The sequence below is a fragment of the Hemitrygon akajei genome, chromosome 5 (genome assembly GCF_048418815.1).
Source record: "Hemitrygon akajei chromosome 5, sHemAka1.3, whole genome shotgun sequence".
NCBI classification, from domain to species: domain Eukaryota; kingdom Metazoa; phylum Chordata; class Chondrichthyes; order Myliobatiformes; family Dasyatidae; genus Hemitrygon; species Hemitrygon akajei.
This window is the reverse complement of record NC_133128.1, coordinates 84828540-84841502: the sequence shown is the minus strand read 5'-3', so window position 1 is coordinate 84841502 and position 12963 is coordinate 84828540. Positions and strand designations below refer to the sequence as shown.

Sequence of the window (12963 nt, the reverse complement as noted above, 5' to 3'; positions counted from 1 at the left end):
TAAAGTTTACTCAGTAATGCCTCGTGAAGGTCTCTATAAGGAAAGGGTGGAACTCCAAACACAGCATGATCTGCTTTTGACTTTTCCCATGGAGCAGCAACTTCTTAAATTTGAAAGTCAATTTTATGTATGTGGGGACAAGTCAGGCAAATTATTGGCTGGTCAATTAAAAGCAACTATGGCTAGAAGACAGATCCTGAAAATACGAAGACCTGATAGAACAGAAACTGTACATCCTTATGAAATTAATAAGGTATTTATGGATTTCTACTCTAATCTTTATTAATCTGAATTTTCAGGCAATATTACTTTTATGAATAGATTTTTGCAAAAATTGAATATACCTAAAATTTCTATCCAAGATATGAATACATTAGATGCACCTATTAAACAAGAGGAAGTAATAATTGCTATATCCTCTTTCCAACCAGGTAAGGTTCCGGGACCAGATGGATATACAGTGGAATTTTATACTGAAATATTTACATCTTATTTATGTCAAATTTTCACTGATTTTATGTCCTCTGAGAATCTCCTGAAAACTTTTTGTGAACCATCAATCTCATTAATTCCTAAAAAAGAAAATGATTTACCTGAATGTGCTTCCTATAGACCAATCTCTACTGAATGTGGATTTTAAAATTCTTTCTAAGATCCTGGCTAATAGACTTGAGAGTATTTTACCTGTTGTTATTTCCAATGATCAAACTGGATTTATTAAAAATAAGTATTCACATTTTAACATTCGAAGATTATTAAACATTATTCACTCCTCTCCATCTAAAGAATCTGTATGTGTTGTTTCTCTTGATGCAGAGAAAGCCTTTGATAGGGTGGAGTGGTCTTACTTATTTGAGGTTGTGGATAGATTTAATTTTGCTCCGGGATTTATTTCCTGGACCAAATTGATCTATCAAGCCCCTATGGCTGTGGTTATAACTAATAATCAAAAATCTCCTTACTTTAGATTATACAGAGGCACTCGGCAGGGATGTCCTCTTAGCCCTTTATTATTTAACTTGGCTTTAGAACCCCTTGCTATTGCTCTTAGGGATTCCAATACTGTTCAGGGTATTAAGAGAGGGGACAAAGTACACAGGGTTTTGTTGTATGCAGATGACCTGTTTCTATTTCAGATCCTAGGAAATCTGTTCCTTCTATGTTATCTATATTTTCTGAATTCAGTAGTTTTTCTGGATATAAATTAAATTTACATAAAAGTGAGTTATTTCCTATTAATAATTACTCAGATCAGTATCATCAAGTTGATTTAGTATTTTAGTATTGCTAAAAATGGCTTTACTTATCTTGGCATTAAAATTACTAAAAATTTTAAGGACCTGTATAAGTATAATTTTCTCCCATTGATTGATTACACCCAACAAATGCTTTCTAAATGGTCACCTATGACGTTATCATTAATGAGTCAAATTAATGCTATTAAAATGATAGTTCTACCGAAATTCTTATATAGATTTCTGGCAGTTCCTTCCTTTGTTCCTAAAACGTTTTTTTGACAGAATGGACTCTATAATCTTATACGTATTTGGAATAATAAAAATCCTAGATTGAGTAAACCCTTATTGCAGAAATTTAAAAAGGACGGTGGTATGACTTTGTCAAATTTTAGAATGTATTATTGGGCAATTAATATTCGATACCTGTATATTACTTTTTGGATTCATTATTCAGACATACAGGAATGTCCTTCTTGGTTGGATTTGGAGAAAAACTTGGCGAAAGGGTTCTCTTTGGCCTCTTTACTGGGAGCTCCTCTTCCCTTTTTGTTTTCTAAGATTAGTAGACAAGACCTTAATCCCATTATTAAACATACATTAAGAATTTGGTTTCAGTTTCATAGATTTTTTTGAGTTAAATAATTTTGTTCTTTCTAGTAATATTCATTTCAATTATTTTTTTAAACCATCAATTTTGGATAAGGCCTTTTTAATTTGGAAAACCAAGGGAATAACAACTTTTTAACATTTGTTTTTCTCGGTTAGTGGATAAATATGATTTATCTAATATACAGTTTTTTAGATATTTACAAATTAGGAATTTTTTACGTGGTTTGCTGCCAAATTACCCTCCTGCTTATCCACCTAATATGACAGATGCTCTCTTTCAGCTTAAACCACTTCAAAAAGGGTTGATAGCTATAATTTATAGACAGTTATTGAATTTACGAATGATATCTAACGGTGGCAGGGTATTCATTAGTCTTACAGTCTGGGGATAGGAACTGTTACCTAGTTTGGCAGTTCTAGTCCTGATGCTCCTGCATCTCCTCCTTGATGGTAATAGGTCAAACAGGTAGTAGGATAGGTGGTGGGAGTCCTCAACAATGTTTCAAGCCCTTTGTCTGCAACACTTCTGGTAAATGTCAAAATATGGGGAAGGAGGCCCCACTGATCTTCTCGGCAGTTTGTACTATCCCCTGTAGGGTCTTGTGATACGACGCCTTGCCACTTCCATCTGATAGTGATGCAGACAGACAGACCACACAATGGTGCTCCTGGAGAAAGTTGTCTGACTGGGGCGGGGAGCCTTGCATACTTCAATTTCCTCAAAGTGTAGATGCTGCTGTGCCTTTTGGACTGAGGAGATTTTGTAGGTCCAGTTTAGATCATCCATTATGTGCACACACAGGAACTTCATGCTCTTCATTCTCTCCACAGCAGAGCCATTGACATGCTATGGAAAGTGGTTGACCTGTGCACTTCTGAAGTCCACAATCATCTCTTTTGTCTTGACTATATTGAGACTCATGTTGTTCTTCTCACGTCATCTGACAAGCCCCTTTAATTCCTTGTATGCCAACTCACCATTGTTGCTGATGAGACCAGTTGCATCATCACCAAAATTGATACTGCGGTTTGAGTTGGATCAAGGCAAGGAATCATCATGGTTTTTAATTTGGAGCAAGAAGGCTGCAAGTGAACTGCTGATATTTCAGAGCGAAGGGAGATTTTTTTTAACTACTTGGGTTAAAGAGAGATGAGACTGCACAGGCATGTGACGTCAGCCAGTAGAGCGCGGAAGGTTTAAAAAGAAGGCAGCCATATCCAGTGGGCAGGGGAGTGAAAGGGAGGCAGAGTGATAGGGCTTTGGCTCAACGGGCTTAGGCGGTAATGGGACAAGGTGAGGTAGGAAGTATGTGTGTGAGGCCAGTTTTCTGTGCTCGGTGTCAGATGTGGGAGGTCCTGGAGTCTCCCAACCTTCCGGACGGCCATATCTGCACCCAGTGTGTTGAGCTGCAGCTCCTGAGGGACCGAGTTAGGGAACTGGAGCTGCAGCTCGATGACCTCCGCCTAGTCAGGGAGAGCGAGGAGGTGATAGAGAGGAGTTACAGGCAGGTGGTCACACCGGGGCCACGGGACACAGACAAGTGGGTCACAGTCAGGAGGGGGAAGGGGAAGAGTCAGGTACTAGAGAGTACCCCTGTGGCTGTACCCCTTGACAATAAGTACTCCTGTTTGAGTACTGTTGGGGGGTGGGGGGGAGAGAGCCTACCTGGGGGAAGCGGCAGTGGCCATGCCTCTGGCACAGAGTCTGGCCCTGTGGCTCAGAAGGGTAGGGAAGGGAAGAGGAAGGCAGTAGTGATAGGGGATTCTATAGTTAGGGGGTCAGACAGGCGATTCTGTGGAAGCACGGAAGAAACTTGGATGGTAGTTTGCCTCCCAGGTGCCAGGGTCCGGGATGTTTCGGATCGCATCCAAGATATCCTGCGGTGGAAGGGAGAACAGCTGGAAGTCGTGGTACATATTGGTACCAATGACATAGGTAGGAAAAGGGAAGAGGTCCTGAAAAAAGACTACAGGGAGTTAGGAAGGAAGTTGAGAAGCAGAACCGCAAAGGTAGTAATCTCGGGATTACTGCCTGCGCCACGCGACAGTGAGAATAGGAATAGGATGAGGTGGAGGATAAATGTGTGGCTGAGGGATTGGAGCAGGGGGCAGGGATTCAGATTTCTGGATCATTGGGACCTCTTTTGGGGCAGGTGTGACCTGTACAAAAAGGACGGGTTGCACTTGAATCCCAGGGGGACCAATATCCTGGTGGGGAGGTTTGCTAAGGCTACTGGGGAGAGTTTAAACTAGAATTGTTGGGGAGGGTGGGAACCGAACTGAAGAGACTGAGGAAGAGCAGGTTGGTTCTGTTACGTACCCCGTAACTGGGTCACTTACCAGCAAAAATAGAGAGGTCCGTTGAAGTCTGATGGTACTATTTTTAACAGTATTTATTGATAGAAATACACAAAAATAATATCAATGCAAACACACAGATAATATACGTCATCAATACTAAATCTAAAAGTGTGGGTATAATAATAATCAATAAGAAATAAGCTGTATCGTTGTCTAGGGGATAATGAATTGTCCGATGGAAATATATAGTTCGTTCAGTTCATACAGGCAGCAGCCGTTGGGGACCCTGCGTGGCAATTGTTGGAGAGAGAGCGAGAGACAGGTTAAAACTTGCCCATTCTGTTTATGATGTCAATCCTTCGAGAGTCGTTGAGAGTTGAGTTCCCCGTTGTTAGCTAAAAACCGTTTTTCTGTGGCACACCGATTCCGGGCAAATGTAAGCGGATGCCCGTGGCCTTCCACCGGCTTTCGCTATTACGGGATCGCTAGCGTTTCTTCTGGTGCGTCTGAGGGGCTGTTCCCACAGACCCTCTTTTTATCCTGACTCACAGGGTCTCAGGTGTCAATCAGGTTGGAGATGATGCAATCCCTCCACCAACCTCCTCCTTGGTTCATTGCCTGGGGCTTTGATTGCGTCGTCCAGGATGCAATACACAAGTCCGTCTCCAAGAGACAATAGCCGGTATCAATGGGTCCGCCTTTCGGAGGCCAGGACACATTCTAACCCTTTTGTGGATTCTGCATGTCTTTCTCTCATTTCCTGCGTCTCCTGAATTGACTCAATAGTGATCTTGCGATTCTCACAAAGGAGGGGGCTACCCCCGCACCCTCCGGCCCCTCAGAGCTGTGGTACATTCATAACACCCCCTTTCTTCAAAGCGTTTTCACCAGCGGTGAAAACGAAGTAGTACAGAGTCTTACAGGATTTTAGAATCTAACACAATACAAAAGCTTTTCTTTTCACTACAGAGTAATACAGTTATACATTCAATTCAGCATCTAGATAAACAGTCCGCGAGCACATTATCACTTCCTTTAATATGCTGTATCTTAATATCGAACTCTTGCAGCATCAGACTCCAATTTAGTAACCACCTATTTTTTTTCAGCAAACGAAACTAAAGAGTTGTGATCTTAAGCTTACGTGTATACTACAAAAGTTCATGCAAATACCAATCGTTATGTTGTTTTCAAACTTAACAGGCAGGCTTCCATGGGGTTTGTCTTTTATTATTCACAGGCTTTGTCGAAATCCCTTAAAACCAGTTTCTGCTATTTAAAAATGGTGTCCCCATTAACCCTCGTCTCTTTTCCGGTTAGTTCCCACGTGGGAAGCTCGGGTAACCTGGCAGAATAGGCTTTTGCCCGCTTCTTTCATAGGAGTTATTTTATCAACACTGTGTCCCAAACTTAAACCATCTTCTGAATTTCCACGCAATTCTTTAATTTTACGCAAGTTGCTAGCTTTCTCTTCAGGACCCTTCAGGCTATTAGTTTTCAGTTCGAACTCTTTGTTCAAGCAGCATTTCAAATTCTGCCTTTTCATACCACACTCTGGAATAACAATAGCATGGGGGGCCCCGTCATCTTCCAACTCAACCTGTAAGTGATCCGCGGGTTTTAAATTTTTTTCATTCGATTTGGGAGCGACATATTTCCCATTTTCTTCAATGATAATATTCATCTCCCCACGTTTGATCTCCGCATTAACTTTTAACACACCTTCGAGCACAAACACCTGGGAACTCTCACTTCCCAATGTTACCAAGGTTAATCCTTTCTTCACTGAACCAAGTCTATCTGACCCACAAGGACTGCATTCCTTTTCAACTGAATCAAATACCTTAGACTTTTTCTGAGCTCCATTACTAGGTTCAGTACCACGTGCATCCACATCTCGGACACACTCAAACGGGACATTTGACTCTTCCAGGCTTTCAATACCCATACCCAGTTCAAATTCTAAATTCCCCTGATCCTCCCAGCTACTCTCTGGGCAACTCCCTTCCGGAGTAAACTCAACCCCGCGGGCTGCAACAACCTCATCTGCCAACCCAGCAGACTTCTTCAAGGTAAGGGCATCCTTTTCATCTAGGACTGCCCTCATTTCATTATTGGGAACACCTTTAGAATTTTCAACTTCTTCAAACAGTTCTGCCAAACCAGACAGATCATCCATGTCCACCTCTGGACCTTTTAACAGTTTTACCTGTTTCTCATCTCCTCTCCCTTACTCTCTTTCACTTTACTACCCTCTGTTTTACCACCCTCCAAACCCTCGTGGTACAGAGTCGGTAAAAACATCTTGGCCAAATCGATACTGGCCAGATTTAAACTGCTCTCGTTCTCAGCTGCCTTTCTCGATATGCTGCGAGTGACCGCGCATGCGGGATAGATCTTGGACTCTAGGGGCGGAGCCTCAACACTCACAGGCTGTTTTGTCAGCGTCAATGCCGACCAAACCTTACCACCGGCTAAATCGTTACCCAGAAGGACGTCCGTGTCAGTTCTCGGGAATTCTGATCGCACCCCCATTTCAACTGGTCCAGAGACTAGCTCACAATTCATAATGATCTTATGCAAGGGCACCATTTCCATCCCTTTTCCTATGCCTTTCACAGCTACCATTCCCGTCTTGCGACCAAAATCTAGTACCTTACTGCTGATCAATGATAGTTCCGCCCCCGTGTCTCTCCAGATCTGTACTGGAACTGGGGTGCCTTCCTCCCTCACAGACATGGTTTCGTTTGACATACAAGTCTCAGACCCTTCTCGTACTCTGTCTACCCGGGGCTCTCTTGTCGATTTACTGATTACCACGGCACATCCGATAGAGACTGCTGCTTTCCCTTTTCCTGTCTCTTTCCTCGGAGCAAAGCACCTAGATGCAATATGCTCCCCCTTTCCACAATTAAAACAGGTCAAGCCCGGAAATCTCTGGCCGTCTTGCCTTAACCCCTCAATCTTACCACTAGCTCCCGGCGGGACCTCTACCTCAGCCGGCGGGCTTTCTCGATCGTTCCCACGGTCTCTCTGGGAACTTTTATTCGAGGAAAACTTTGTCTTGTGGGTTAGGGCATATTCATCTGCGAACCTAGCAAATTCTGAGATGGATTTATTCGGCTTCTCATTCAAATACATCCGGATATCCTCCAAAACACAACCTTTAAATTCCTCAATCAGAATTAACTCCCTGAGACGCCAATAATCTTCGTCTACTGTTTCTGCGGTGCACCAACGGTCCAAGAGCACACCCTTCTCATAGGCAAACTCGGTATACGTCTGATTCCACCCTTTCTTTAAATTTCTGAACTTTTGTCTATACGCTTCAGGTACTAGCTCATAACTCCGGAGAATGGCCGCCTTTACTTTGTCATAACTCTCCTCCTCTTCCCCCTCCATGGACAATGCCGTATATGCCCGTTGTGCCTTCCCTTTTAACACACTTTGTAACAATGTCACCCACTGTTCTCTGGGCCACTTCTGATTCACGGCCACCTTTTCAAAAAGCAAGAAATAACTATCAACATCTGTCTCCTCGAATGGAGGTACTAACCTCAACTCCCGACTAACATTAAACCGCTCCTCTCGGTCTGACCCCTGAACTCGTTGCTCTTGCCTTAACTTCTGCATCTCCAAGTTATGTTTCCTCTGTTTCTCTGCCTCCCTCTCCTTCTCGGCTCTGTCTTTCTCCTTCTCAGCTGCTTCCAGCTGTTTTAACTGAATTTCGTGCTCTCTTTGTTTCTCAGCTCTTTCCTGCTCCTGTTTCACCTCTAACTCCTTTAGCCGGAGCGCATGCTCCCTTTCTCTCTCCTTCTCAGCTCTTTCCTGCTCCCGTTTCACCTCTGACTCCTTTAGCTGGAGCGCATGCTCCCTTTCTCTCTCGGCCCTTTCTTTCTTTTTCTCCTTCTCAGCTGCTTCCAGCTGCTTTAACTTAATTGCATGTTCCAACCTTAATTTCTCCAACTCTAACTGAGCCGTCCCACTAGCTGGTACCTTTTCAGGGATATTTTCCAATACCTCAGCTGTAAACACATTCTTCCCAATATAATACTGAGTTATTGCCCTTCGCACCTCCCGCTTTTTCATTGACAACCTCACCTCTGCGAGGTTTAACCCTGTCGCCAAATTTATCAAGTCTGATTTGGTGGCCGCCTCCAACGCCTCCAGAGTCGGGTTTTCTATAAATTCCCCCACGTCCATCTTTGCTGGTTTCCCGTCTGGCTACCCGCGTAACCAGATCCAAGTTTGGACTTACAAGCCCGATTCACTGGCTCCCCCAATTTGGTGTCAAATCCTGGGACGAGAACCCCAATTTGTTAAGTACCCTGTAACCGGGTCACTTACCAGCAAAAATAGAGAGGTCTGTTGAAGTCTGATGGTACTATTTTTAACAGTATTTATTGATAGAAATACACAAAAATAATATCAATGCAAACACACAGATAATATACATCGTCAATACTAAATCTAAAAGCGTGGGTATAATAATAATCAATAAGAAATAAGCTGTATCATTGTCTAGGGGATAATGAATTGTCCGATGGAAGTATATAGTTCGTTCAGTTCATACAGGCTGCAGCCGTTGGGGACCCTGCGTGGCAATTGTTGGAGAGAGACAGATGGGTTAAAACTTGCCCATTCTGTTTATGATGTCAATCCTTCGAGAGTCGTTGAGAGTTGAGTTCCCCGTTGTTAGCTAAAAACCGTTTTTCCGTGGCAAAGGTCACCGATTCCGGGCAAATGTAAGCGGACGCCCGTGGCCTTCCACCAGCTTTCGCTATTACAGGATCGCTAGCGTTTCTTCTGGTGCGTCTGAGGGGCTGTTCCCACAGACCCTCTTTTTATCCTGACTCACAGGGTCTCAGGTGTCAATCAGGTTGGGGATGATGCAATCCCTCCACCAACCTCCTCCTTGGTTCATTGCCTGGGGCTTTGATTGCGTCGTCCAGGATGCAATACACAAGTCCGTCTCCAAGAGACAATAGCCGGTATCAATGGGTCCGCCTTTCGGAGGCCAGGACACATTCTAACCCTTTTGTGGATTCTGCATGTCTTTCTCTCATTTCCTGCATCTCCTGAATTGACTCAATAGTGATCTTGCGATTCTCACAAAGGAGGGGGCTACCCCCGCACCCTCACCCACACCCTCAGAGCTGTGGTACATTCATAACAGTTCACAAATAGAGAAAGCTTGTAGACAGTGCGAGAAGGAGGATAGGCAAGTGATAGAGAAGGGACGCGCTCAGACTGAAGGCTTCAGATGTGTCTTAAGAAGAGAAGTTGTACTTGGTTTGGTATAGTGGGAGAGCATTTTGAAGATAGTGATCATAATTCTATCTCCTTTACTCCTTTGCATTGGAGAGAGATAGGAACAGAGAAGTTAGAAAAGTGTTTAATTGGAGTAAGGGGAATTATGAGGCTATCAGGCAGGAAATTGGAGGCTTAAATTGGAAACAGATGTTCCCGGGAAAAGTACGGAAGTAATGTGGCAAATATTCAGGGGATATTTGTGTAGAGCTCTGTATAGGTATGTTCCAATGAGACAGGGAAGTTTTTCCCTAGTAGGCTCAACGGCAAGTTTCTCTAAAAACCCATGTTGTATGCATTTTACAAATTCCGTTTCTTAGGATTCAGCACCAACCTGAATTTCCCAGTATACTATCATAGAATTGTTGTTTTTAAATGCCTTTTGTACCTCTCATTGTAATTTGTACTCCAAATCCTGGCTACTTTTCGGAGGCCCATTTATTACTCCCATCAGGGTTGTTTTAGCCTTCCAGTTTCTTAACTCTTCACACAGATTCTACACCTTGTGATCCTATTTCATTTTTTACCGACAGAGCCACTCCACCCCTTCTACCTACCTGTCTGTTCTTTTGATTCAATGTGTATCCTTGGATGTTAAACTATTATCTCCTTTCAGCGATAACTCAATGATGCCCACATGTCATACCTGCAAATCTCTAATTGTGCTACAGTATCATCTGTCTTATTCCATACATTGCATACATTCAAATATAACACTTTCAGGCCTATATTCATTATCCTTTTCAATTTTGCCCCCATGTTATCAGAAGTCAAATTCTTATCTTTTTCTAAATTATTTGTTTTTTTCTTTATTCTGAAGACTTTCATAACCTCTCCTGCAATTTCCCTTTTACTTTATCCTCACTTTTCCAAAGTGTTGTACCTTCTATGTTGTTTAAAGACACACTTCAGCCTATCCCACTGACTGCAATTTTGCCCTATCATCTTCCAAACCTTCTTAAGTCACATTACACAGTGCATCTACTTGCATACCAACTGGCTCAAATTCTGCCTGACTATTTCAGTTTAATCAAATTTAAAGTTGCTTTTTTGTAACTAACAAGATCATACATTCCATATTAAGATTCAAATGCATTACACCCTAATTCTCTCTAATCTTATATATATCATCCAAAACTAAATCCATACAGCTGCATTGAACATCAGGCTGTAATTTTTAGTGATTTAACCAAAAATTCCCAAGTTTCATATACTCAGCATTAATCTTTCTAGCACTGGCAGGTGATTAGTATTCACTGGAAATATTCAGGTATCAAATTCACATGTCAGATACCTTTGTCCAGTTACAAACATTTCTTCTTTATTATAAGCTGGAATTTATATTTTATCATTAGTATATTGACTATCTTGTTTATTTGGTTTTATTGTCTTAAAAACAATCATATCAGCAATATACCTGAAGTTTATTATTAAAAGGAAGTGCAGCTGTAATCAGGTGATCTGTGGAGGCGTGACAGAAGGCAGCAGATGAACAAGCAGACAGTCCAATAAAATGCTGCCAAGTCATTAAAATGGGGAACTGCTTATGTATGTAATCATTACTCATTGGTGCTGTGCTTCCTGGGTTTTTTTTTACAGTGGAATTACAAAAATGGATGGTAAGACCTTTATAAAAATACCTATTATGATTCTTTATAGGATAGAGAATTTAAACAAAAATAATAACAACATGTACAGCACAGAAACCAACTTATTGTGGTTTACCAAGTTGTACTGGAGTAGCTAGTTTACCAGTTTTTCTAGATGAAATATCACGTACAACCCCAGAGGTTCTTTTTATTACATGAGCTGATGTATCGGAACGTATCTGATTTGAAAATATTGGCTTGTCTGACAGAAAAGTAAAACACTTTTGCAATGTAGAGACATAAGAGACTGCAGGTGCTGGAATCTGGAGCAAAAATTAAGTTCTGGGAGAATTTTGTGGGTCAAGCATTATCTGTGGAGTCAAAGGTTGATGTTCTGGGTTGTAATCCCGTATTAATATTGTGCAACATAGTAAGCTACCGTTGGTTCTAGGCATTTGTCACAAAGGTTCATTGGTGTAGCAGTTAACTTTTAAAGGGACAAGCAATTTTATGTCTTTTGGGGAACAAAAGACACAGCTGATTTATTTGATTAAGAATTCACTGTTCATATGATTAAATCAAGAGCAGTTTCTTAATGCTTCTTTGTAATATAGTTCAAATTAATGTAGTACAATTCTAGTAATCCAGTATCTCATTTACCTGTTAGTCCAGAATGTGAGCCAGAGACTTAGAGTGTATGTGACATGTGTGACTAGGGCTGGGGTCCAGACTACAGGCCATCTTTGTGACAGCCAGGACTGGAGTTTGAAATACTATGGGTTAGAACGTAATGCAGTCTAGAGTGTTTGTATACACCCTATCCTCATTTTATACGGGGGATACGTTCCTCACAGTCACCACATAATGTGAAAAATTACTTAAATGGAGAAAATTGGGATGCATTCTGGAGGGCTTCCTAAATATGTTTTATCTGTAATTTATTCACATTTTCATACCAATACGACACAAAAGCAGTCCCACAAGGCAACATTCCTATTATATTTAATCAATTTAAGGTAATATTCACCGTAATAAATCATAGAAAGTTAACATACTAGGGTGTACAGTACTCAAACCCTTAAGAGTATGGGGGTTTAGTGAATGATAAACTAAGAGAGGCTTCATCTTACATTCTTCTTTGGCATTGGAACACATAAGCAAAGTCAATCTATCCTTTGCTGCTTTGAAACCTGACGCAGTTTTTTCATCCTTACTTATGTAAGCGTGTTTCGGCATACGCTTCCAAAAAAGCCTGGTCTCATCTGCATTAAACACCTGCTTTGGTGTGATGCCTGACTCAGCTATCATAGCCCGCAACTGCACAAAATAGTGTTCAGCAGCTTCATGGTCAGCATTAGCTTGCTCACCACACACAGCTAAGTTGTGAAGCCTGTGACGATTAACAAACTTAGAAAACCACCCCCTATTTACATTAAAGCTAACAATATCACTTGACACTTACTCACTAGCCTCTGATCAAAGGCAACCATAAATTTCCAAAGCTTTCACACAAAGATGATCGGAACTAAGTGTTGTTTCTTTCTTTTGTTTCATGCTCAATGTACAAACTCAACATTTTCTCCATTTTTGTCATAATTGGGTTAAGCACTTTGGTAACAATCTTTGAAGACACTTGTGGTGAATCAATCACTGCACTTTTTATTTTCTCAGCATTTTTCTTTGTTTCTGATCCTGGACTCACCCAGGCCGAAGTAGCGTCCCAGAACTGTGTTACCTTCACCTGACGCCACCCTGTTTATAATTTTCAACTTTTTTTCAAGTGTCAAAGCGGTTCTCTGCCGTTTGGCTGATGGCCCAGGACTTAATATCGGATGCTTAGGAGGCATAGTTAAATATTTCAAGCACAAAATCACTGCACCGTAGGTAAAAACAACAGAAGTTTAAGAGCGCAAGAT

The 12963-nt window shown here is 41.7% G+C and overlaps 1 protein-coding gene across 7 annotated transcripts in view; it reads left to right on the top strand.

Annotated features, from left to right (window-relative positions):
* fndc3a (fibronectin type III domain containing 3A) overlaps positions 1–12963 on the top strand; it is a 244020-nt gene that overhangs the window by 116995 nt on the left and 114062 nt on the right. The window contains exon 1 of one of the 7 annotated variants that reach the window (XM_073045943.1): positions 11032–11077. The exons of the other annotated variants lie outside the window; for them this stretch is intronic. Within the exon in view, the coding sequence (XP_072902044.1) occupies positions 11071–11077 (7 nt within the window). The 5' untranslated portion in view covers positions 11032–11070. Of the gene's footprint in view, positions 1–11031; positions 11078–12963 lie in introns of those variants that run through there. 7 annotated transcript variants of the gene reach the window in all.